This window comes from Spermophilus citellus, assembly GCF_964194105.1.
Source record: "Spermophilus citellus genome assembly, contig: SCAFFOLD_91, whole genome shotgun sequence".
Classification (NCBI taxonomy): Eukaryota; Metazoa; Chordata; class Mammalia; order Rodentia; family Sciuridae; genus Spermophilus; species Spermophilus citellus.
Genome location: NW_027673011.1, coordinates 1,572,805 through 1,598,775, shown reverse-complemented (window position 1 = coordinate 1,598,775; position 25,971 = coordinate 1,572,805). Strand labels below are relative to the sequence as shown.

The following is a 25,971-nucleotide window of genomic DNA, read 5'->3' as shown; positions in this document are numbered from 1 at the left end:
CGAGAAGGAGAGTCCTAGTTGCCAAGGCAGCGACTAGAGGAGAAGGTCTTCAGTTGAGGAGAAGTCTCCTCTAGAGAAGGATGGAGCTCTGGCTCCTTGTGTTCTCCAGTAGAGTCTGTGGATCGACCCCCAGATATCCCTGCTGACCTGTCACCCGGGAAAGGCTTAAGCCTTCCTGGGCGCCACCCCTCCGCGCTTCGCTACCCACCCGCCCCCTGAGCCCCGCCTCCACCGCGTCACCGGCTCCCAAGGTGACCACAGCATGGCTGCAGTGCGGGGGCTGCTCTTCTGGCTGTTCGTGCTCTGTCCTACCTGGCGAGTGCTGGGCCAACCGGACCCGAAGCACAAACTCTGTGCAGACGACGAATGCAGCAGTGAGTGCGCAGGCGGGCGGGCGGCCCGGGGTCTCCGAGGTGGCTCTTTGGGGCCACATGGGGCTCCGATCCCCTGGTCCCCAGCCCCACGGGCTGGGCTAGGGGGTCCCAGGATGACGGGTGGGGCGCAGGAGTGACAGAGTCTCGGGACCCTGCGTGTGTCCCCTCCGGCTCTGCCGGAGCCCCGGCCAGCCCGCTCGGGTTGCGGGGGGCTTCGACTCCCACTTGTTGCCAGCATTTTATGTTTCTCTACTGTCTGAGGCAGGGTTGGGAAACACGATTCCCCAGGGACAGCTCTCAGTTTCTTCCCTTCCAGGATTCGCCTAGGATCTCGGTGGGTGATGGGGTTGTGCGCCGCGCGCCCGGGGCTCCTCACGCTGTAGCAGAGCGCTTTTCTGCCCCCTCCACAGGGACCTGGGCTGGTGTGGTATCAGGGCAGATGCTCTCCAGGGCTCGGTTGCCTTAATCCCAGCGGCAGGTTGATGGTGGGGCTCCTTGGGAAAGGCTCACTGGCCCCTTCGTCCTTTTGCTGCACTGGGGATTGGGCTGGTTTTGCCTTTTAACAGGGAATAGAGTTTAGGTTTGGGAAGAGCACCGAGTCCAGGCATGCAATGTGTTCCGAGGTCTCGGCCGACTCTGCTTCAATCCTGTCATTTCTGTGCATAGAAGCCTCCCTTCATATTTGAGGTAGGGTAGCAGGTGGGCCAATAATCTTTTGCTTTTGAAAGAGGCCAAGGATCTGCACCGGCCACCTGGCAACTGCAGCCTCTTCTGTGCGCAGGAAGTGGACAGAATTGCTTCCCAGTCCTGGATTGGAGGTGGGCGGTGGGGAGGATGTAGCCATTCAGATTCAGATGAAGAGGTTTGTTGCAATAACAATAATAAATACTCCAAGATTTTTATAAGCCAATTCAGTTTTAGACTCAGTCGCTAGTGTTGTTGGAACCTCTTTCCTCTATATATTTACTGGCCCAGAATACTTCTTATGGCCTCCCGCTTGGTTTCTAGTAACCTTGCAACTTGATGACCGTGTTGTCCATAAATTGTAAGCAGTACATATTTTAAAATATTCATGCTAAAAAGGCCAAGAAGTTTACCATTGAGCTCTTTATGCCTAAATTGGTGTTACCAAAAACAAATTTTATAATTTGAATTGTTTGTTCCACTCCAATAAAGAAAAAAGATGTCTCCAATATATGTTAAGCAGTTCCTAGAGGTAACCCTAAGGCTGGAGTAAATAAACACTCAGAAAAGCAAAGCAGCTGCCATGATATTTCCTTTCAGTTTTGCTATTCTTTGCTATCGAGCGCTATCCTACGTGGGCTACCTGGACAATCTCATCACTGATGCTTCCTCAGTACTAAGACATGGTGTTGGTAAGGTTCAGTGGGGTAACATAACTTGAGAAATGGCCTGTGTCCAAACAGATGTGACCAAACACAACAGGTGGGTCTGTGTTGTGTTGTAGGAAGTAGTGAGGTGTGTATGTCAGGTGTCCTTGTGTGCCTTCCAAATAAGTGCTCCAAAAAAAAAAAAAAAAAGAACTAAATAGGTGCTCCATAGTATGCATTATGTTATCACCTAATATATTACTGATTTGTAAATCCTCTATGACCTAAGGGGGAACAAGAGAAACATTGCCATTTCCACTTGTGATGAGAATTCCCCACTTTAAATTGTCTCTCACCTTCAACTTGGCCTCTTAATTATATATGAATTAGGATGCTGAGAGTTCTGAAAATAGTCCTATTTTAGCTTCAAAAAAACAAGTTACCCTCTCCAAATCTGTGTTTGTTCCTCAGACATATATTTTTATAAAACACACATTCTTGTGTATTTTACTGCTAATTGGCTTTTAGAAAAAGTGTTATTTCCATTTCTTTGTGCTTTTTACATACATCTATTGTCCATTTCGTCTTAAATCAGAAACTGTATTTGGTCAACCAAAAGAAAAATGTTGCTTCTACCAGTTTCTAGATCAATTGTGATTCTAGTCCTGCATTTTAAGCATGAAGGTATTGCCTGACCTTTTCTCATGGTTAAACTTGTTCCTTGTCAGATAGGATACCCACTTTTGATTTTGTTTATTAAAAAAAATACGAATGAGGATGTTTTGAAACAATCTTAATGTTGGATATAGTCAACAATATTTGCTCAGAGAAAATACATTTCCTGGTAATTTACCCAGATCCTGAACACAGAGACAGCAACTCTGCTGCAAATGAAATTGACAGTGTTTACGGCTGCATGGTAGCACTTGCAGCCACTTAAAGGTAATGTCTTTTAGCGGTTAGTTCAAGTTAATTAACCCCTTGGGGGTTCCTGGATATTCTAACCTCTTCCCTATTACCTCTGCATGAAGCCATACTTAAGCCTGTCCGTGTCTACACTTGGATTTACATATTTGCAAAATGAAGCTTTTTATGATTATGAAACAGAAAAAAATTGAGGCCTGCAAGAACCAAGAGTTTCACTGAAACCAGCCATGGTTGGTGGTAGCCACTTTGCTTTTTATTTCTCAGCACAGAGAAAAATAGAGAAGCTTCCTTTTCCCTTGTCTAATTGCAGGGAATATTGTATTTTATAGCAATAAAATCTCTAAGGATTTTAGATACTTTGAGCAGGTGAATTAAAAGTGATTCCAGAGAGTACTGGAAAAACTTGATTTTTGTTCATAGTGGGATTCATATTTCCTGATGAGTCAATATGGACTGTGAAAAATCAAATCCTAATGTTTGTTTTTCTTTTTTCAATGTTTATATACAGTGTTAATGTATCGAGGTGAAGCTCTTGAAGATTTCAGAGGACCAGATTGTCGTTTTGTGAATTTTAAAAAAGGTGACCCTGTATATGTCTACTATAAACTTGCAGAGGTATCACCAGAACTTTGGGCCGGAAGTGTAAGTAAAAGTTTGACAGGTGTTATATTTTACTTTTGATGGGTTTTTCAGCAGTGTAGATTTAAATGACTGATTTCTTGGGGTCTTTGTAGAGTTAACCTGACCTCTCTGCCAGGCCCTGTGCTCCTAACACGCCTTATGCCTGGCACAGCATAGAAATTCAGGAGACTTTCTGAAACAAAAATGAACTGGTTGTGGTTGCTACCCCTCACATCAAGTTCCAGAAGGCTGTACACATCATAAAGGTTGTCATGGTGAAAACCTGACAATTCTTAGCTTTGCTGCTTCAAAAGGGAAGGATTCATGGACATTAGAGTTAATCCTGTAAATTAAGTCTGAGATAGTAACTCAGGCATGCATATTTAAAGTTGATTTTTTTGTGTATTTTACCTAATAATTTGTGATGTTTTTACTCTAAAAAAGCAGAATATTATGTTCATTATGTGCTTTTCCCCCCCCCCTTTTTTTCTTTTTTGCAACTTCTGGGTCATCCATTTCCTGCTTTTCCTATATTCTATGCCTGAAGGTTCCCCCAGGGGTTCTACTTCCAGCCAGTTGTGTGGATCTTCTGATGAAAGACATGACATTGTTTATATCATGCTTTGATATTTTAAATGGGGAGATTCACTAGCAGTGACCTCATTGAGAGGCTTATGAGTATTGTCCTTTTCATTTAAAAAAAATGTGATATGTGGATTGTTTACTTAAAATAGTAGCAAGGGTCTTTGATGACTGTAGGAATGTTCCAGTTTAGAGACATTCCGGGTTGCATCCTTGAAAGTTCTCACCCTAAATAAAACACCACACAGCAGAAAATAAGACAGAAAATAAGAGTAATCCCTATGGGAAAACTAGTTTCATTTTGTTGCCATTTCTGATTCTTCGGGAATGATCTTGAAACATGGTGCCTCTAGGTACAAACTTTATATTTAGACAGAGTCACAGTTGCAGTACTCCATATAAAGAACCGTCTATTGTTTCTTTCAAGTATACCAAATAGGATTGGTAACCTTTAAACTTGGAACTGCTTTTCCATGTACCTAAGTGGCATTTTTCATATAGTAGTCATCTTTCTCTCCTTCTTTGAGCTTTTGGATAAATGGGCTTGATTTACATTTTCTCCTGTCACATTGTAGCCTGTTAACTATGTTCATCCCTAGGACTCTTGCCATTCTGGGTGGCAGCACTCATCCTGTCTTCCTGAGGAGCCCTGCTTTCAGCACCTGACCAGAAAGGATCTTTGCCGACTGATGAGTGTTTGGGTGGCACTTTGGTTGCATTGCTCCTGTGGCATTCATTTGTCTTCTTTGCCTTCAGTCAGGTTGTGTTTTATCTTAGCTCCCTATAAAGTGAAAAACTCAGTTAGGAAAGGACCCCTGTCTAATCCATCTTCCTTTTGAATATTTCCTTTCAGGGCAGTGGCACTTAAGTACATTTGTTCTGATAGTAGCTTATGCAGAATTTGTTCTCTTGTGGCAGTTCTTTGCTCCCCACCCACAAATCAAATCAACAGCACCTTGGCAGGGATGATGTATGGAAGCAAAATTAGATATAAAAATTATTTCCAGTCATGAGCCTCCATGATTCTGCATTTTTTTTTCATATCACAAGAAATGGGATACCACCCATTGTGTAATTATGGAGCTTTATATAATCTATGGTCTTAATTGACACAGATTAAGAAGAGATAAATGTGTTTCCTTTCTCCATACATCTCTGGTTTCTTTCCCTTTTCCAAATTTGTTCATTATGAGCTAAGCAGAGCATGTTTCCATATGTTATAGCTATTTGCATTTCTTTTCCTGAGATCTGTTTATTTCTTCAGCCCATTTTTGTATAGGTTTGCTGGCCATTTTATTTATAATGTTCTTTATATTTAAGGAACATGATTCTTTGGACAATAATATGTTGCAATTTTTTTTTTCTCAGGTTGTCATTGTCAAACTGCGTGGGTGTGTTTGTGTGTGTGTGTGTGTGTGTGTGTGTGTGTAGCGGGTTTAGATACAGCCAGGAAAGATTTTTTTCAATGAGGCAGGTTTTGCCCACTCATAATACATAGAAAATTTCACCCAATATTTTCTAGTACTTGTTTATTTTCTATTTTTACATTCATGTTTCTTATCCATTTGTAGTTTATCTTTTGAATAAGTAGAGAAAAATCCAATTTTACAATTTTCCATGTGGTATTTGCAAACGCTACTTATAGTCTGCCCTCCCTGTACCCTTCATTGCTCTTCTTTTTCAGTGCTTTCCTGCTTATTCTTGTTCTTTTGAATTGACTATATTCAACTTGACGACAGATGTTTAAAGATCCACATATCTTCATTCCCTCCCCAAGTTAAACGTCCCCAGTTTCTTTAATTTTTAGCACGTGCTTTTCGGGGGCTATTCATGATTCTGTTCTTTTCTACAAGTCATGCAACCTTAAAATGTGGCATCCAGAAATGAAGCCACCGGCGTGGGGTGATAATGACATGATTCCTTAGGGTAAGGCTTTTTAAAAAGAGTGTCATCCACAATTGGAGAAAGTAACAGGACTGGAGTGAGCAGGGAAGGAAAGCCCAGTCCGAGCAATAGTCCTTTAGAAGGGAGCAGGAGAAGCTTCTCCTCTTCTGTCTGCACTTTTGGGGCAGGTACCTGGTGTCTCAACACATTGACAAAAGGGTTTTGCTCTGGGAAGGGCTGGGAGGCCTGACTTTCTCCTTTTTCCTAGTCTCTGCCTATAATCCCCTTCTGCTAGTTCCCTGGCTTCCTCCAGGGCCTTCTAAATCGCCGGTCCTCTCCCAGTTCAGGGGACAGGTGAGCCTCTTTCCTTCTGGAGTCCTTTCATTTGGACTCTTTCGCTCCTCCCGCTGTCCCCCGCCGGGCTCCGCAGTTGGTTCTTTCCGCTCCCGGCCCCGCCCCTCGGCATCCTCCCTCTGCTCACTGCAGTCCGCCCAGGGGCTTCTTCTGATGATGCATTTTATGTGCCTTGGGCGGAAAGCACTGCGGTGGAGGAAGGCAAAGTTCACTCCCAGTACCCACCCCCTGCGCTGGGTCCTACCGAAGTAGGAAATGGCGAAAGAGAGGGTCCTGTGCTGTTCTGCAGGGAAGCGTCGCTTCCGCTCAGCTGTCCCTACACCATGGACTCAGTACCTGCCACTGTGCCTTCTGTCACTGCTTCCCCGGGGGACCCGGAGCTCCTGGGACCCCTGTCGGTGCTCTACGCAGCCCTCATAGCCAAGCTACTGGAGGTGACGGTCCTATTTCCAGGGAGGGACCCCAGCTCTGGCAGGTGGGTGGCTGAGTTCTGGCAGAGTGGGTGCACTGACTGTCGCGGCGACGGAGAAATGGAGTGTGTCAGGCCCAAGGCAGGCAGGACGTGACTGTATTGTTAAGTGAGGCCGGTGAGAGTGTACTTGAGCTTTCCCCACTTGCACTTTTTTTTTTTTTTTTTTTTTTGACGGAATAGAGGTGACAACCTCATGGTATGTTCCGAAATGCAGCCAACAATCCAAACAGCTAACGTTACTACAGGTCTTTTCCCTACAGAGACTGCTGGGGAATTGGGCCCAAATGACAGTTATCTCCTATTACGTGTAGAGGGCGGTGAAAACAGGGAAGAGTAGGCAGGTGTTTACTGCACTGCCTTTGAGCAACCATTTAAAATTAGGCTTTGAATTTTATAGAAGGATGTTAAATTCAGAGAAGTTTATCTAAGCCAGTTTTCAAGAGTTGTCTGAAATTACATGTCACTTATCTGTTTATATAAGAGTGGAATGGAAGTAAGATTTAAAATCTTATACATATATCATCATTGTTTTTATTTGCTGCCATAAAATTAATTAGTTCTTTCACATATTTAATTATTTGTCTTAAATGAAATTTTTAAATTATGAAAACCAGGTTATTCAAGGGAAAAGAATGATCCAGAGGGATTCTAGCCAGGTGTTAGACAATGTGATGATATAGGGCCTGTTACAAACTGGAAATGTATGCTCAATTTAAAGTATTTAGATTCGGGCTGGGGTTGTGGTTCAGTGGTAGAGCGCTTGCCTAGCATACATGAGGCACTGGGTTCGATCCTCAGCACCATATAAAAACAAAACAATGTGTCCACCCTAAACCTAAAGATACATAAATAAATATTTTTTAAAAAGTATTTAGATTCATTATACTTGAAAACACTGCAAGCAAACAAAAAATATGAGACTGCCAGTATCCTCTCTCTTGAAGAAGCTATTGGAAAATATTGAGGTGGATTTCTGATGAGGAGGTTGGTTTAGAATTGCCATGATTCTTTGTGACTGTTTTGTTATAAATTTAAGGTTTCCCATTTCTTCTAATTTGTCTGTTTCAGCTGTTTACTACATTGCCTGATGATACTCAACCTGGAACTGATTTTTATGGACTACCATGGAAGCCTGTAGTTTTCACTGTTTTCTTTGGGATTGTATCCTTTGTCATTTTCTTTTGGAGAACTGCTCTTGTTGTGAGTAAATTAACTTACTTATACCTTAGCACATAAGCACAAGGATTATTTTATATAGTCACTGCCCCCCCCCTTTTTTTTCTTTTTCAGTTGCTAAAACACAAATTAGTGGTTTAAGTCAAACTAACCTTATAAAATAATTTAGTGTGGGTGCATTTGGTAGAACTGGTAATTCTTACAGCCATCCTGACCAGTAGTTTCATATGTATCAGAAGTCTTAAAAGTGGGATAAAAGGTGGGATAGGTTAGATAAATATCCTTTTATGTAGCATATATGTCTAGCAATCTATCTTAAAGAAATAACTATGCTTTGAAGATTTTGGTAATGTTTTTCAATGGAACAGTGTATTAGATTGAAGACTTAGCACAACATAATTCATTTAGGGGTTATTGTATGTTCGATTAATGGAATAGTAGGCAGATTTATTTATTTCAAAGCTTTGAGGTACAGAAAATGCTCACAATTAAATGTGAAGTGGGAAAAAAAAGCAGAAACTAAGATTTAAATGTTGATGAACTGTATGTTAATATAAACGGGGAAATGCTGCAAAGAAATACAGTAAAATGAGAAAAAGGAGATGAGATAATTTTTCCAGTCTTTTATATAAATTTTTCCCAGATTTTATGATTTGATCATATGTTCAGAAAATACCTTTTTATTTGGAAGTATAGATTATGTGTTGTCCAAAAATCCATTAAATGTTTTGTTCATTAAGTTTTTTTTTTTCCTGAGCAGAATTAGTCTATCTCTGTGTATGTGTGTACATATATGTATAAGTGTGTGTGTGTGTGTGTGTGTGTGTGTGTGTGTGTGTGTGTATATATGCGCTTATACATACTTATGTTTGTACTGTAGGTCATTCTGTTTCATAGTTATTTAACATAATTGGAAGAAAATTATTTTAGGTAAATGGACTTTGCATATGAAAAGCCTAACAGTTAAAGAGGCCAAAAGCATTGGATACAAATCTTTTCAAATCTGAGTGTTCTTTTTCTGATTTCTTAATTATTTCAGACATATCATTGTTAAGATAAGTTTCCTCTCCTTGTACAATTGAGTGTAAAATCTCTTAAAAAGTATTCCCTTCTTAAATAGAAGAATCGTTTGCCTGGATTCCTGTGAGGAATTTTCTAATCTCATTGAAATTTTTCTCAGCTAAAAGGAAAAAGGAAATAGAAGGATAAAGAGAAGGGAAAAACAGGAAAACGTTTTATATTTCTCTCTCTTGTTTCTTTCATTTCAAGAACCCCGGTACCTGTTTCTCTTTTCACTAGGTTATGTGGGATCTGGTTCCTAGCTTGTTGCTCTTCAGTTTCAGCATTTGACTTTGGAACTTTAGTTCCTACCTTAGATGACTGCTTTTATGCTACTTCCCATTTTCCTCTGTTGTCATTTTGAGTAAAAGGTTAGCAAGGCTATGACATTAAAGAAATATTCATTTCTTTCTGTGTTGGAGTTTTCTGAATGCAATTTCCTATTACGAAGATCCCATGGATGATCCATGGACACATCTGAGTATCCCATCACCATTTATAACATTTGAAAGTAATATGCTAAGTTACAAAGAAATTTAGTGATGTTTTAAAAAAATTTCTGCTTAGGTTTTATAATCAGGCAGTTTATTGCTGTCTTTTGGAAATGATTGTTTTTGTCCTTTCCAGAATATGTTAATTGTCATTTCTCTTGTTGCTTGTACATTTTCTTCTAGCAGTCTTCCCTTTCAGATTTCTTGCTATATATTTAGTGGTTTGCAGAAATAAGATGATGTAGCCTCTTAGTTTCTAAATTCAGCCAATAGCCAAATTTAAATTGGAGTTCTAAGATATTTTCTGGTGAGTGAAAGTGGCATATCTTAGTACAAAGATTATGCCTTTAATATTGTTTTCTCAGATTCCTTTTGAATAGTCATTGTTTCTAGACTTTATCCTGGTTATTTAGAATTGTCAAGTAAATGATTTTGAGTACACACACACACATACACACACACATCTTTACTGTGAAATAAGGTACATATCTTAGTGTTTTTATGTCAGAGGCTATTTATGAAATATCACTACCAATTAAATTTAAAAGGCTTTTTAACCTTTGCTTATTTTTAATCCTATAAATTATTATCCTGAACCAGAATGTTATTAAATTCTCACTTGGTTATGATTCTGACTGTTGTTTTAGGAATGCTGTTTCTATTGAGCAGATGTTTTACATCAAATTTAATCTTTTTTCTCTCTTGTAGGTAAAAGATAGAGTATATCAAGGTAAATTTTTAGGTTTCTTAAACTTGTAATAACCATTTGTATTGGTGTTTGATGTGTGTTTTATGTATGTTAGAAGTAGATACAGTGACTTTTAATGTCTATTATCTTTTTTACCTCCTGAAAATTTTACTATTCCTAGGTTGCTAGCATGGATAATAGAGTGGATGATGATGGTTCCAGCTCTGAGATAGGAGATAAAGAGGAGGAACAAATTGTGGATAGGGAGATGATGATAAGTTTTAATTTGGGGCAGATTAACTTTTGAATATTGATGTAATGCAGATGTATTACATTTGAAGAGTATTTCTATGCTAATGATTTAATCATGCATTAAGTAATTGAGTAGATAATTTAAAGAACGGTAATGTGAATCAGTATGTTTTCATTTCTGTTTTTCTTTGCAAAGAATTAAATGATTCCATTTTCTGAAAAGAAAGTATTTTGAGAAGGGAGGAATATCAAGCTACAACACTTTACTGTATTTCCCATCTGTGAAATAAGCTTAAATTGAAATATCATTTTGGATGGGAGGGGTACCTGGGATTGAACTCTGGGGCACTCTACTGAGCCACATCCCCAACCCCCTATATTTAGAGACCAAGTCTCACTTAGTTGCTTAGTGTCTCGCTCTTGCTGAGGTTGGCTTTGAACTTGGGATCCTTCTAGCTCAGCCTCCTGAGCCACTGGGATTACAGGTGTGCACCACTTCGCCCAGCAAAATATCATTGTTCTTATATTTTTCTTAAATTTTAATAATTTTTATACTCTTATTGCTAATAAGCATAGATTGCTTTTTAAAAGCATAATAGTTATGCTAAGAAGTATTTCCTCATAGTACCATATAACATGTCTTTGCTTTTAGTAGATTGAGTAATTGAATTTCATTTAGTGATTGTAATAATCTTGTGTATTTCCCCCTTTTAGTCAATGAACAGCAAATTTCCAAAAAGGTGAACAATTTCATGAAAGAAAATGAAGAACTAATGCAGAAATTGTCAAATTATGAACAGAAGGTATAATTATTTTTTTGTTTCTTTCTCCCTTGGTTCTAGCTTGAATCATTTCTACCTGTTTTAATTTAAAAATCGTATTTTAAAATTTTTGTTTCATTATTTCCTACAAATCATCCAAATTCTAAGCAGTCATATGTATTAAGTACTGCTTTCTTCTAGAAAGGGTCACTTGTCTGGAAGTAACTTGTATAGTAGCACTATAATTTGTGTATCTTAATTCTGAATGCTTTATTTACATAGATAAAGGAATCAAAGAAACAGGTCCAAGAGATCATGAAACAAAATATGATTCTTTCTGATGAAGCAAATAAATATAAGGTAAAAATCTCTTTGGGGGAAATTACATTCTAAACTCAAAAGTAAATGTAATGAGTGAGTAATCTTGACACCTTTTTTTTTCCAGGATAAAATGAAGCTTCTTGAAAAAGTTAAAGAACTTCTGGATGAGAAAGCTAAAAATCTTCATGTTATGTTAGAATCCGAGAGAGAACAGAAAGCTAAGAATCAGGACTTGGTAAGAGTTTTGCTGCTAAGTGTTACTGCAATTTGGCTTTTGAAATATTTTGTAAAATTGGTTAAGTTGAACTTAGTCCAGCTGTTAACTAAAGCAAGATTAGGAGTCAAGGAAGTTGAACCCACTTCTGCCCATTTTGTGGAACTTTTAAGTATTGATACAACAAATTATTTTTATGGGCCTAGGAAATATTTTTATTCTCAACCTTAGATAATTTTCATATTGCTTTGCTCTGCCCTTGGAAACATGCAGAACAACTAAAAAACTATTGTCCAGTTGAACAGTATTTGTTTACTTTTTACTTAAAAAAATTTACTTACATATTTAATTTTCAATTTCTATAAATTTCTGTAATTACATAAAAGTTGCAAAAGATAGTAGAGAGTGTGTTCTGAAATATCCTACCCCCAAGTAAGCTTGATCACCTAGCTGAGGTAGTATTTATAAGATTTCTCCACTGTAAAAATTCTTTCCAATCCTTTTCATATTGTATTCTTTGGAAGTTACCATGCACAGCCCACAGTTAAAGTATGAAGAATTACAAGCTCAGGATGCAGCTCATGGTAGAGCACTTGCCTAGCATGCATGAGGCCCAGGATTCAATCCCAGGCATTGCAAACAAAGATTGCAGAGTTATGTCCACTTCCTTAAGGAGCGAGTATCTTTATAAATTTTTTGGAATTCTTCTGTATGTGAGATTAGTCTATTCTTCCTTAAATTTTATCATTTTTTACTTCAGATAAGAAAATTTTAAAAATGATCTTGGGAAATTTTTTTCTCTATCACTAGAACAAAAATTACTAATTTGAACTGGTTTACTTGAAACAGTAATTAGTTAATTTTCTATGCTTTAAAACATTTTATTTACTTATTGCATTATGATTTTCTATACTTTGACCTTTTTTTCTGGTTATCTCATAAACAGTAAGGTTGTGGATGCCATGGAATATTTATGACTTCATTTCCCTCATCTCTTTCAGTTCTTGATTTTTTGCTTAGTCCAAAGCTGGATCCCCTGCATTTACCTGAAATGTAATGGGATGGCTTGACAAAAATTTTGTTGTGTTTATCTTTTTTAGTATATATATGTGTGTGTGTGTGTACACACACACACACACATATATATATCAGTATTTCTACTGAAATCATAATGCATATTTTGTGTTTTGTTTTCACCTGGCAGATAATGGAAAATAAGAAATCTATAGAGAAGCTTAAATATGTCATTTCAGTGAATACTTCTGAACTTTCAGAGGTAAAGCTGCCAACTCTTGCTAACGGATATTAATACTACATCTTATTTTTGTTGCAGACCAAAAATTTGAGGTGTGCTAAAATGTGCAAAAAATGAGAACTATATGATGTCTGGTTTGGGAAAGTATAACTTTGTTTTTTCTTTGGAATTAATTCACTAACTGTAGTGTTTTGCATTAGCTTCAAATTGTCCTTAATGAAGCTAAGCTTCGTGAAGAGAAGGTGAAGTTGGAATGCTGTCAGCTTCAGAAAGAAAATACCATTCTTAAGAAGAAGAATGAACAGGTAAAGAAAATTTGATGTCATACATAATGTAAACTAGAGAAGTGAATATCATTATCTTGTATCTTTCTTGGATCTGTTTCTGAGGTAAGGAATATTCATGTAGGACCTTTTCTAGATATGCAATGCTCCCCAAATTGAGTGCATATATATGGTCTCCATCTGTTTTGGATTTTTGGATTATTGCTTTTCTTATCAAATGTCAATCAGTTATTAACTTGCATCGCCTGAAAGAAACTTTTTAAACCAGAAAATTAAGTATTTTATGATCCTCTTTTGAGTAGTTACTGATTCACCGGCCAAGGGAAGATTACATGATAAGGAATCTAAATTTAGGAGACAGTCATATGTGCCCAGCCATTCCTGCTGGAGGTAAATTATTTGAATTGGCAGCAATTTTCTGGGGAATGCAATAAACAGGGTCAACTTCCTGATAGCTCTGATGTTCTTACTGCAGCTGTGAGAGTTGGGGCCACTCTGCCCTCTTCCTTAACCAAGGTCTCAACCCCCTCGATTGAGGCAGGCCACTGAGGAGTATGGCTCTCTATTTCTTTGTCTAAGTCTTGTAGTCCTGATATATCCAGTGCAGAAACCCCTCCCTAACCCATAGGAATTCATCTGTTTTGACTTTTCAGTTGCAGCAGGAAGTCAAAGACTGGAGTACATCACACGCTGAGCTCAGTGAACAAATGAAATCATTTGAGAAGTCCCAGAAAGATTTACAAGTAGCTCTTAGTCACAAAGATGATACTATTAATGTAAGTTTATACTCCAAATACATGTTTCAACTCATGAATTCTCCTGAAATCTTCTGAATTAAAATCGAGAGTCTTCCAACCTTTTGCTTCTTTTCTAGCCTTTGACTAATTGCATCACACAGTTGAATCGGTTACAATGTGAATCTGAATCTGAGGATCAAAGTAGAGATGAGTCAGATGAATTAACCAATGGAGAGGTAGCAGGTAAGATCAGTCTCAGGGAGGTTGAATCCTTTTTTGCTTTCCTGTCTTTAATTAAGTATACAGATGCTACTTTTCAGCTGGCTGAATTTCTTCTTAAGCTTCAGGGTTGTAGACACATATCACTGGATCTATAGATATGTCTGTTGCATTGGCAGAGGTGGGTTGCTGGGGTATAATGTAGCAATAGGCATGTGAAGAACACTGACTTTTTCTATCCCATTGAAAACTAGTAAGTACACTGCAGCTACAATAGTCACATCCTATACCTCTAAGTATTGAACATTGTACAGTAAGAGAAATTTATTTCTTAACTTATGCAGATGATACTTGATTTTGATACTTATCATCTCTATGGCTCTGTGGTTTTAAGGTCCACAGTCAGTCTTAAGAGTCCGGAGGTAGTTGGAACCATAAACTAAGGCTGTGAGAACAGAGGCTAGAGACTATCAGAAAGCTAGAGAGGGAGTGTAACAATGTTTACTGATGAGGAAAATATTTCCAGATGTTTTCTCCCAAGTTGGATATTGCTTACATAGCAAGTATTTCAAACCACACCTGGTAGTAGATTCAGGGAGAAAATAGAGGATTGAATCTTTCTAAACAAGACACTTACTTGCCCAGGTGAAGATAGATCTGAGAGAGAAGAAAAGCTTTTATCTTACAAGAATAGCATAGATAACATTTTAGTTGTGCATACTAGAAATTCACCTTTTTTTTTTAAGACAGACACAGTACTTTTATTTATTTTTATGCTGAGGATCAAACTCAGTGCCTCACACATGCTAGGTGAGCACTCTACCACTGAGCCACAACCCCAGTCTGAAATTCACCTCTCTCTTTTTTTCTTTTTTAAATCTAAGCTTGCAATTCTCTTAAAAGTCATTAGTCTAATCAGTTTAATTATTTAATTGATTTTTTTTTCTTCTGGTGTTTGAACACAATCATTCTTTAGTTTGGGGAAGTTAGGAGAATATAGAGTTAAAAGTAAGGAAAGAAAAAGCTAAAGTCTTTTTTGTTTTTTAGGTGATCGGAACGAGAAGATCAAAGATCAAATTAAGCAGATGATGGATGTCTCTCGGGTATAGTTCTTTGTAAGAGTCCCATAGTGCCTGTGAATTCTTCCTGTGCCTCACTTTTAAGAATACCTCTCTTTTCTGCAATTTTTAGACACAAACTACAATATCAGTAGTTGAAGAGGATCTAAAACTTGTACAACTTAAGCCAACAGCCTCGATGTCCACAAAATATAATCTAGAAGGTGGGTTCTTCTTGAGAAGAAATTGCCATGTTGGAAAGACTTAAAATTTTATTGGAAAGATAAAGAATGGCTTCTTGCTTTCATGCTTCTTACTTTTCTTGGCACTACTCCCTCAAACAAGTTCTTAAGTCCTTGTACACATATAGAGATAAGCTGTTTTATCCTTTACAGACCAAAAAAAGAAATTAGAAAGTGACTGTAATTCACTACGGTCTTCTAAAGTTGGACTGGAAGATGAATGCAAAACTCTTAGGCAGAAAGTGGAGATTTTAAATGAACTCTACCAGCAAAATGAGATGGCATTACAAAAGTAAGATTTTCATTGTTTGTTATTGTTATCACTGTGTGAACTAACAGATAATTTTATCTTAAGATTATTTACAATTTCTTCTAGTTGTAATAAGTAGAGATTTGTCTTTTTTCCTTTGTGTTTTGTTTCCTATAAGTTGCATTTTTCTTTCCATCGTCAGTCTTAAGAGTCCTGAGGTAGTTGGAACCATAAACTAAGGCTGTGAGGACATCGTAATCAATTCTCAAATTCATATGAAGGCAGGAAGTGGTAAACTGGTATTAACAGTCACTGATGTGGAGATACCTCTCAAAGATCTAGACCCTTTCTATGATCCCACTATTTATTTTAATTACCTTTCATTGTGATCAGTTATGTAATTCTAATGTTTTGAACTTGTATCTCTAACTCTGGACCTTTAAAAATACTGAGTGATTTGGAATGACATGTTTTAGTAGAATAAAAACTTCAAAAAGGAATAATATTTACTTATTGATGGTACAAGTTTTGGACTTGAATATCTCAGATGTTCACACTAAAAATTGAACTGTGGCAAGGACCTTAGGAGTTATGATTACAGAAGTACTTGTTTGTAGTATATATTTATATATTAATCTTCTCAGTGTGGAGCTAGTTATTTTTTGAAAGTTCATTTGAAGTTTTTAATCCACAAAAATACTTGAATTCTCTAAAAATAGGTTTTTTGTGTCATATTTTATTAGTTTGCACCTGATTTTACTCTTCGGCGCATATATATATATATAATCTTGTTAAAGCAAAGACAGACCTTCTTACAGACCTAACTATTTTTATTTGATGACCTGTTCTTTTTTTCTTCCTTGTATCTTTTTAATAGTTTAAATATTTTTAATCATTTTCCTCATCCCCTGTATAAGCTTGATGTAATCATAAATTATAATGGAATTATAATTATATAATTATAATTTTATTCATCTTCTCATAATTTAAAGGCCATGGTATATATTTTGGATTTAATAAAAACCTGACATAGATTAATAGGTTTATTATTTTTTTTTATGGGCTTTAGGTAGCTCCTGAATCAGATAACTGTTGTGGCATTGTATGTTAGTACTTCATATACTGTGAACTCCACAAGACATTCATTCAATTTATACACATATTTAAAGTTTCTGTAGTTCTGCATTCTACACTGTTGGTTTCTTATTTGAAATTATTTTCATTCTATTTGAACATTGTCCTTTAATGATAGATTTGATTAGTGTATCAAAGGTAGTACAAGGATAAACAGAGAATCGTATTTTATCCACTAAATATTGCTACCTTTATAATCTGTATTAGGTTGACATGAACTTCATGATTAGAGTTAAAACCAGTTTCCATTTTTGAAGGACCTTTCTTTTGGCTACTGAATTTTGACTGTTACTTAGTTTTAGCAATTTAAAAATATCCAATTAATTACCATCTGTTTTAAATTTTTTCTTTAAGGAGTCCATTATCATTGTTGTTTGGTCTTATCCCTCCCCTAGTTCCTGTAGTCATTTCTCTGTTTTAACAGTTGTATTGGGAAGTGCCTAGGTGTAGTTTTCCCCACCCCACCCACATTTTCCTCTTGCAGTTATGTTGCTTGGGACCATTAAACATTTCTTGAATTTTCGAGTCTTTTTCTAAATGTTGATTTTACCTCATTCTCTCTTCTGATTATAATAATGCGTATTAGAATTTGATTTCCCCTGCCTCCTACATTCTGGATTTATTTCTTCTGGATATTTTCTTCTGACCTGTCTTAAAAGTGCTAGGATTTATTTTACTTCCCAAATCTGCTGCTAAAATCATTCATTGAGTTTAGGATTTTAAAAAGTTCAGGGTTTAAAATATTATTTTAGTTGTAGATGGACATAATATTTTATTTTATTTTTTATAGGATTTTTTTTAAGAGAGAGAGAAAGAGAGAATCTTAATATTTATTTTTTAGTTTTTGGCGGACACAACATCTTTGTATGTGGTGCTGAGGATTGAACCCGGGCTGCACGCATGCCAGGCGAGCGCGCTACCGCTTGAGCCACATCCCCAGCCTGACACAATATTTTATTTATTTTATGTGGTGTTGAGGACTGATCCCAGTGCCCCGCACGTGCTTCACCACTGAGCCACAACCCCAGTCCTATTTCAGTACTACAGCTCAAACCCAGGACCTTGAGCCATGTGCTCTACTATTGAGCCACCTCCCCAGACTCCTTGCTCTTTCTCATAAGGGACTAGTGTCTTACTGCTTTCCAAGCCATCTTTAATATCATCATTCTGCCTCTGCCTCCTGAGTATCTTCGACTGTAGGTAGGTCACCACACCCAACTATTTCTTGGTTTTATAGTTTCTAATCCTTTGACAAAATTCATAATCTTTTTTTTTCCTCTTTTGTGGTGCTGGGGTTTGAACTCAGAGCCTTGTGCATGCAAGGCAGCACTCTACCAACTAAACTATATTCCCAGCCCTGAAATTCATAATCTTGACTTTACTTTTTTGACTATATAAAGCACAGTGATTTTAAAACATGTGCGGATAACCCCATTAGGTGGTTTCCTTTTCTGTGGGATTTTTTTCTCACAGAATTTTGTCTTATGGAGTGCCTGGTCAGTTTTGATTGGCTAGCATTGTTGTGATAATTATAGATGAAATTTGAGGACTAAGATGAAGTTATCTTCTTATAGAAAAGTGTTGAGGTTACTTGAGTAAGATTGTCACTTTAAACTTAGCAATTAAGATAATTCAAAAATGACTTGTCTTTTCAATGTTTCAGTATTTTTCCTTTTGGATTTTTTGCCTGTTCATCACTTAAGTGTGCAGTACTTTCTAATCTAAACTCAAAGGCTAGGGCTTTTATTAAGGGTCCCTTTATTTGTAGCCCCAAACACTTCTTTTTTCCTCTAAGCTCAGGAATTTGATGAAGGCTTAGTTCAGACTCATTATATCTTTGTGTTATCTTCAATATGTGGGTAAACCTAGGAGAAAAGTACCTCAAAGTGCCAGCCTTACTTGTAATTCTGAGATTCCTTTTTCTAATGGATCTTGGCCACATACATATATCTTCACTGCCTTTTTAGCTTGGATCCTTTCAAACACAATTTTATATTCATATAAAGATGTTTTAATTGTTCTTAGTGCTCTCAGACTAACTCTTTGATAATTGGAAACAAAATTCTCTCTGTCCTTCAAGATTCAGTTTTCTCCATATTCCTTCTTAAGCCAGTGGGGAAAATTATTATATTCCTTTAGGCGTCATTTATACCTGAAACAGTGAGCTCTTTTATTCTTTAGCATCTTACAAGGTAACTAGTATATTATAGCCACTCATAAAATACTTGCTGAAGAATTAAATGAGAAGCTATATAAGAATATATAATCCTCTTTTTCTATTTGGTATCAATAATCCTTTTTTACTATAATTCTTCTGATTTATGGAAAATTAAGTTTCAAGTTAATTATCTTTTGAATTGGAACTATGGCTAAAGTAGTACAAGGATAGCAGAAAATAGTATTTTTTAAATCATTCAATGTGGCTACCTTTGTCTCAGTAGATGAACATCTTGAGTTTCATGATCAGAGTTAAAACTTGTCAGTAGATAATACTCTGATCGTGGGTCAGTTTGGCTTCTTTTTCTGGTTGACAGACATTATCAAAACTCAGATTTGTCTTTTTGCTTAATTGCAATTCTTTTGAAATAGATATCTAAAGTGTGAAAAATGTTCTGTGGTTAATTGCATAGCTAAAAGACATATTCTAGAAGATTTTTTCTTTGACTGACTATATATTATGGTACCAGTGTTGGATTGAGAAAAGAGTTCCTCCATGACAAAGATATACTTAGTGTCCTACCCATGGCAGAAACGAGAAAAGAATTATCCCCTGCTTTATCCTAATATGTTTAATGATGTTAGGTAGATCAGTCCTGATCTTCCACATTGAAGTAAAGTGAGTTTTTATTATCTTACACACAGGATACTTGCCCTTGGGGCACATGTTGTTTTCACATTTATTTTATTTACTGGTAAGTAGAGAATTAAGAGGAGAAGTTAGAAAATGTAAGTGATTTGCCAGAGTTTGATTTACAAAATTGCAGGTTTGAATTCCTATTTTATGTGCTTAAGCATTTTATAGAATTGTGGGAAGTGATATTCACAGAGATAACTGGCTTTATTTTAGGAAACTGAGCCAGGAAGAATATGAGAGACTAGAAAAAGAGCAGTGGCTGTCAGCTGCAGATGAAAAGGTGGTTTCCGCTGTACAGGAAGTTAAAAATTACAAGTGAGTTCAGTTTCTAAAGGAGGGTGTCAATGTCTAATGAACTAGTGTTAGCTTTCTTTTTTAATCTTTTTTTACATTATGTAGATAGAAGAAAATAGCATGGAAGTATAAATAACGAGAGGATATGAATACATTCAATTCACACAGGAGAAAAAATAAATTTCAACTTTACAAATGAAAAATGTTAACAAAAATTTACTTATACCCAATGGGCAAGACCATAGGGAACTTGGTCAATGCAAACAGTTCTGAGGGTTTTGTATGTTGTAGTAATTCTTTAAGAAATCAGTTTGTTGTGTGATGTATCGAGACCCACAAAAGTGTGGCATTTGATGGACCTTGGAAATCTTCTATGGATATAATTTGAAAAAAAGAAAAAAGTTTTAAGGAGGAAGATATTTCTAGCAGAATTACTTGAGAACACACTGATAAACAGTTAAGGAAATTATAATTTATCATTCAGAATCTCTAGCAATTAAATGATAAAGAAGTTATTAGTATTAGGTTTTTATTTTATTTATTTATTTATTTTTGGTGCTTTACTACTAAGCTACATCCTTAGACCTTTTTTTTTACTTTGAGACAGGGTCTCAGTTGCATAGGTTCCCACTTAATTCCTGAGACTGACCTCGAACTTGTGATCCTCCTGCCTCAGCTTCCCAATCATTGGGATTACTGGCATGTGGCATTGCACCTGGCCTGTAGTATTAGTTTTGATCACACTGGATTCATATAACTATAGAAATGTTTTTCTTATGTATGATAAAGTCTTTAAAAGTATAGCTGATGGAATAAAGGGAAAATGGTCAGAATGTTTCAAATGTTATTCAATTGTTGTAATTCTTAGGCGGAGAATTGAAGAGATGGAAGAAGAATTACAGAAAACCGAGCGCTCATTTAAAAACCAGGTAGTAATTAATACTGTCCTGTAGTTGCAGAATTCTTTGATATCTAATACAGACAATTATAGGCTATTATAATGAGTCCCTAAAAACATATTTTTTTAATGTGTTGTCCTTTTCAGATTGCTATGAGTGAGAAGAAAGCTCATGATAACTGGGTAAGATTTTTTTCCCCCTTTTCTTTATTTTGTGCATAGCCTACCGCAACTGAATTTGAATATTTTCTCTTTAATAGCTCAAAGCTCGGTCTGCAGAAAGAGCTGTAGCTGCAGAGAAAAGGGAAGCTGCTAATTTGAGACAGAAGTATGTGATTTTGGTATCTTACTATATGTTTTATAGTGTTTTAAGGTTATGCTAGATATTATCTATGAAGGAATAGATTGCTGTTTCATAATTCAGCCCATTCTTTCTCAATATTCAAGACTATTGGAAATGGCCCAAAAGATGGCACTGCGGCAATATGAACCCGTGATTGTAAAACCTATGCCGGGAAGACCAAATTTACAAAATCCTCCTCGGAGAGGTAGGGGACACTTTGTAAAAGGAGCTATTTTATTTCTTGGTGCAGAATGTATGTAAATTACTTTTTATTTCTGTGTGTAATGGTTATGAAATAATCTGAATGATTTGCTAAAGCGGGAGGTGAGGGTTGGTGTCAGGGAGAAGGCTGCCTTAAAGTAGTAACATGGCATTGTTGTCTTTAGGTCCACTGAGCCATAATGGCTCTTTTGGTCCATCCCCTGTGAGTGGTGGAGAATGTTCCCCTCCACTGACAACAGAGCCAGCTGGGAGACCTCCTTCTGCTACTCTTAATCGAAAGGATACGCCTAGAAACGGATTTGGTGAGCATTCACATGTTGCTTTATAGTAAACTGCTTCAAGGCTTTGTTTTTTTTCCCCTTTTGAATATTCTAATGAAAACATAGAATTTGGGCCTGAACAATATATAGAAGATAATTTCGTACTTTATCTTAGTGAATGTTTTCTGTAAAATCTGTTCTAGAATAGAAAACATTTTTTTTTTTTTTTCCTGGAGGTCCCTGAATTGTTTTTTTTTCTTTTAAATTTTACACTGTGAAGTGTAAACCTTTATCTTTAAATTAAATCTCTATGGTGTTACTTTCCCAAATATTATAAAAGTAGTCTTAAACTTTATGTAGCATACATATTTCCAACATGAAATACTGAGTCTTATTTCCAATTCTAAACAGGACTGTAGTCTTGGTAAGATTGGAAGTCAGGTTATACAGACTAAAGAAAAGCCAGCCTATACATACTTCAAGTCTATAGCTTAAAGTTTAGGACCAGTACTTATTAATCTGCTGTTCTATCAACCCAAGGCAGTTCTTTATTTTACTTAAGTCTCTTCATAAATTGTGATTTACGTATTGGGCAACCCATTTTTTTTAAAAAAAATATTTTTAATTGTAGATGGACATGATATCTTTATTTATTTTTTAAATGTGTGCTGAGAATCAAACCCAGTGCCTCACACATGCTAGGCAAACACTCTACAACTGAGCTATGACCCCAACCCCTGGGAAACCCATGTTTCATGTTGCTTTCTAGTTATTGTTGAACCCTGACCTGTCCACCAGTGGTTTATTTCTTCTGAAAAATACATACAAGGGCTCTGATCTTCCTTTCCCAAGGGTCAATGGATGGACCTTTACCTCGTACTGGTCTTCTGAGGCATCTGGGAAACCCGTTGCCTCTGGTAAAGGGACCAAGTAATTTCAAAGAATCTGTAATTGTGGATGGAGGATTTTTATTCTTTTCATGTTAGAATAAGTCTGAATCCATTCTTTGATCTCTAACAGACCCAGGATGTGGTCCAGCTCACGTGAACAACAGCTCCAGAAGTTCTTCTCCAGCTAAGGTGACAAATGAGGGCAAGGTAAGTTCTGTAGTTACTGTGAATCATGTGGTCATGCAGGAACATGTAGCTTTCCTACAGTACTTGCTCTTTGCTTTATCCTTCTTTGTGTTCTATTTGTACTATCCCATTTGTTTTTTTAAAAAGCAAACTGTTCCCCAAGAACCTGAGACCCCCTCAGTCTCCACCATTACTTCTTTGACTGAGCATCCAGTTGGAGTAAGTACTTAGAGGTTGAGAACTGAATTGGGTTTTATTCTGTGCATTTCTGGAAAGGATATTCAGAGTATGACACTGATCTTGTTTGCTTTAAACTGCATGCAATATTGAGCTTACTTTTCTCCTTCACTTGGGAATGTTGCTTAAGTGTGTACAACTATAATGAACTACAGAATGTGAAAAGTTGTCACTCTAACTTTATATGGTGTTTTGTGTTGAATGTTCTAAGGCAAAGTAAATTCATTATAAATTACATAATTCATCATTATAAATTACATAATTCATCATTTTTATTTTTGTTTGGAAGAATGTTATTTAAGAATTCCTCCATTTGTGCAAACCCAATTTTGAGTGATTTGAATTAGACTGGTATCAGATTTTCTGAAAGTGAAATACTGTTTCAGTGAAACAATGATAATCTGAAATGACCTCTTGAGCCAGTCCCAAGAAATGGTCTCATTTGTTCACATAAGTGTATTCTCTTGTAACTGTGTTGCTATTATATCTGGTAGGTCTTCTGCAGCTCTATAATAAAATAAATTTTTAATTGTTTAGTTTCAAACCCACTACTCATAGGAAATGATAAATCAATATCTCACATGGTGTACAGTAAATGAAAGTAAATATTAAAGCCTTGTCTTCCTAATTTGTGTGTATAGCACTGTGTTGGAAAATACTTCTCAAGTTCCAGTGTATATATATTCCAGGAATATACATCTCTGGAGAAATCTAAGGGCAGCTTAGATTAGACCCCAAAACCCTTTGTAGTAGAAGATTTAAAAGACAGCAAAGACCCATTGTTAGAGAGGAGTAGAGGTGGGAAAAGCATGGCTTGGAGGCAAACCTGGGATTGAGTTCCTTTAATATGCAGTGTGGCCTTCAACAAATTATGATATTCCATTTGCTTTTGTTCCCTCTTATTTAAAACAAGACAGTCTACTTAAAGATCTCAGAGGTTGAATAATATATGAAAGACTTACTGAAGATACTCTGAATAGTAGCTATTATTACATGGGTAGAGAATGGATTTTATTCTGTTCATTCTTAATATGGAAATAATGAGCTATTGTGATGAAAGGGAAGTGATGGGGAGGGGGGACTCCCTTTGAAATAGATTGTAGTGAACACAGCATGACATACTGGTCAGAAATCACCTCTGTTAATAACCTCTGCCAGTTCTCTTGCCTTTCCCTTTCCTGTGCAGATATAATCAGTAACAAACTGCTCCCTCTTGTGGCATCCTTCCAACTTCTGTAAGCTGTCAGGGGGAATACACAGGAGGGGTGGGTAGAGTTTTGTTGCACTGATGGTGCTCTCTGGACAGGTGCCTGTTTTGGGTTTTAGCTTTTATCGGTGTTGGTACTTTGTCTTAATATATAGGAATTTTAAAACTTTTAACTGCTTTCAAATCTTAAATTGCAGGTTCATATGGCTATGAAAGGGCCCCCTCCTTTCTCAGGGGTACCCTTCATGGGCCCGCCGATGGGCCCCCCGATGGGACGGCCTCCACCACCTCCCATTTGGTATGGACCACCACTTCAGCTCGGTGGGCCTTTTGGGCCTCGGCCAATTCCTCCACCATTTGGTATGATGATCTGAACAGTAGTGATTGACTTATAAATCACATTCATCTTTCATTTCTATTGCTTGCTAAAACAGTTGGTTGCTATCTCAGGTCTTAACAATGAAAGGATAAAGCTGAGTACATTTTAACTTTTCCTCCAGTTTTCTGGGACATATGGGACACTACATAATCTTATACTGAGATAGGCAATAGCTATCTCTCATAGACGAGGATAAGGGGCTATATACAGAAAAGCCAGAAATATTACTTCTACAGATGTTTGTTGAAAATCTGTTGATATGCACTGCAATAGATGGAAAGGTGGATGAGACACATGCCATAACTTAAAATTTTGTCACAGATATGAAAATCCTATAACATAAAGTTTGTAATCACCCATAATGGAAGCATAAGCAGTAGGTTATAGAATATAGAAAAGGAAAAGTCAAACCCTCCTTACCTTGAGAAAAGTCAGAGGGAAGTGTTAAAGAGGAGGATTTAACAGTGACCTAATAAATGTTGCTGATTTAATTAGGTGGCTGTGGAAGGCCTTTTCCAGGAGGGCATGCACCTTGATTCTGATGGCATGTGTAAAGTCCATGCTGAAATACTTCATGAATTTTTAATGGATACAGTAATAAATAGTGGGATTTCCTTTTATCAAAATTTCTTTGATATAGTAAAGTTCTTATTTCATAATCTATCATCTTGTCATGGTAATATAGTACTTCCAAATATAAATGGAGCTCTTGTGAGATAGAAATAATTCTGCAATTATATAGTAGGGAAAGAAAAAAGACAAGCCTGGAGCTAGGTAGAGCCATGTTTAAATCCTTAATATGTTGCTTCATGGCTGGTTGGTCAAAGGCTATAACCTAAACTTGTTCCATCTCAGTTTGCCTCATCTAGCAAGTCAGGATGTTCACCAGTTGATGTTCTAGGCTTGGGAGAAATTAAAGACTATATTAACATACTTGAAATCACCCTAGTTCAGAAATTTCTGGTTATTTACATAACTTCCTTTTTATTTTCCAGGTCCTGGTATGCGTCCACCAATAGGCTTCAGAGAATATGCACCAGGTGTTCCACCTGGAAAACAGGATTTGCCTTTTGACCCTCTTGATTTTTTTCCAGGACCCGCACCAGCACCATTTAGACCTTTAGGCTCATTTGGCCCAAGAGAGTACTTCATTCCTGGTGCCCCATTACCACCTCCAACTCATGGTCCCCAAGACTATGGGCCACCACCTGCTGCAAAAGACTTAATGCCTTCAGGCTTTAAAGATGAACCTCCACCTACACCTAATTCTCAGAGTAGTGAGGGCCGTTCACAGGAGTTAAAACAGGGCCCATAAAATTAACCTCTGACACTTAGTCAGAAAATGGACTATGAACTATTCAGCAAGTTAAAGGATTATTGGCTTCAAAATATAAAAGTTTATTTTAAATGGTTTATGTTTTTAGAATGAAGCTGCCTTGGCGCAGTATACATTTTGAGCCAAAATATTTTCCCCCTAAATATCCCCCACTTAAGCTAGAGTATCCTTCCAAGTTT

At 36.9% G+C, this 25,971-nt stretch overlaps 1 protein-coding gene across 11 annotated transcripts; it reads left to right on the top strand.

The window, feature by feature from the left end:
* Positions 1-238: 238 nt before the first annotated feature.
* Positions 239-25,971, top strand: LOC308640236 (transport and Golgi organization protein 1 homolog). Of its 11 annotated transcripts, XM_081312210.1 has the most exons (23): positions 239-374; positions 3,141-3,274; positions 9,980-10,001; positions 10,926-11,014; positions 11,255-11,332; positions 11,418-11,528; positions 12,712-12,783; positions 12,963-13,067; positions 13,700-13,822; positions 13,921-14,026; positions 15,050-15,105; positions 15,194-15,284; positions 15,456-15,594; positions 19,754-19,855; positions 20,703-20,763; positions 20,880-20,915; positions 20,993-21,060; positions 21,180-21,280; positions 21,462-21,599; positions 22,578-22,654; positions 22,781-22,852; positions 24,275-24,437; positions 25,452-25,964. In XM_081312210.1, the coding sequence occupies exons 1-23, from the start codon at positions 263-265 to the stop codon at positions 25,769-25,771; spliced, it is 2,376 nt and encodes a 791-aa protein (XP_081168336.1). In that variant the 5' UTR covers positions 239-262; the 3' UTR covers positions 25,772-25,964. The 11 variants fall into 11 exon arrangements, with proteins under 11 accessions (XP_081168336.1, XP_081168338.1, XP_081168341.1 ...); XM_081312212.1 differs by having other exon boundaries at positions 21,180-21,210; positions 21,530-21,599; positions 22,578-22,852; positions 25,452-25,970; XM_081312215.1 differs by lacking the exon at positions 21,462-21,599 and having other exon boundaries at positions 25,452-25,969.

Coding starts and splice junctions, on each gene's coding strand:
- LOC308640236 (XM_081312205.1), top strand. CDS start 263: ATGGCTGCAGTGCGGGGGCTGCTCTTCTGGCTGTTCGTGCTCTGTCCT. Junction 12,784..12,962: donor ATACTTCTGAACTTTCAGAG/GTAAAGCTGCCA, acceptor GTTTTGCATTAG/CTTCAAATTGTCCTTAATGA. Junction 20,764..20,879: donor AGCGCTCATTTAAAAACCAG/GTAGTAATTAAT, acceptor TGTCCTTTTCAG/ATTGCTATGAGTGAGAAGAA.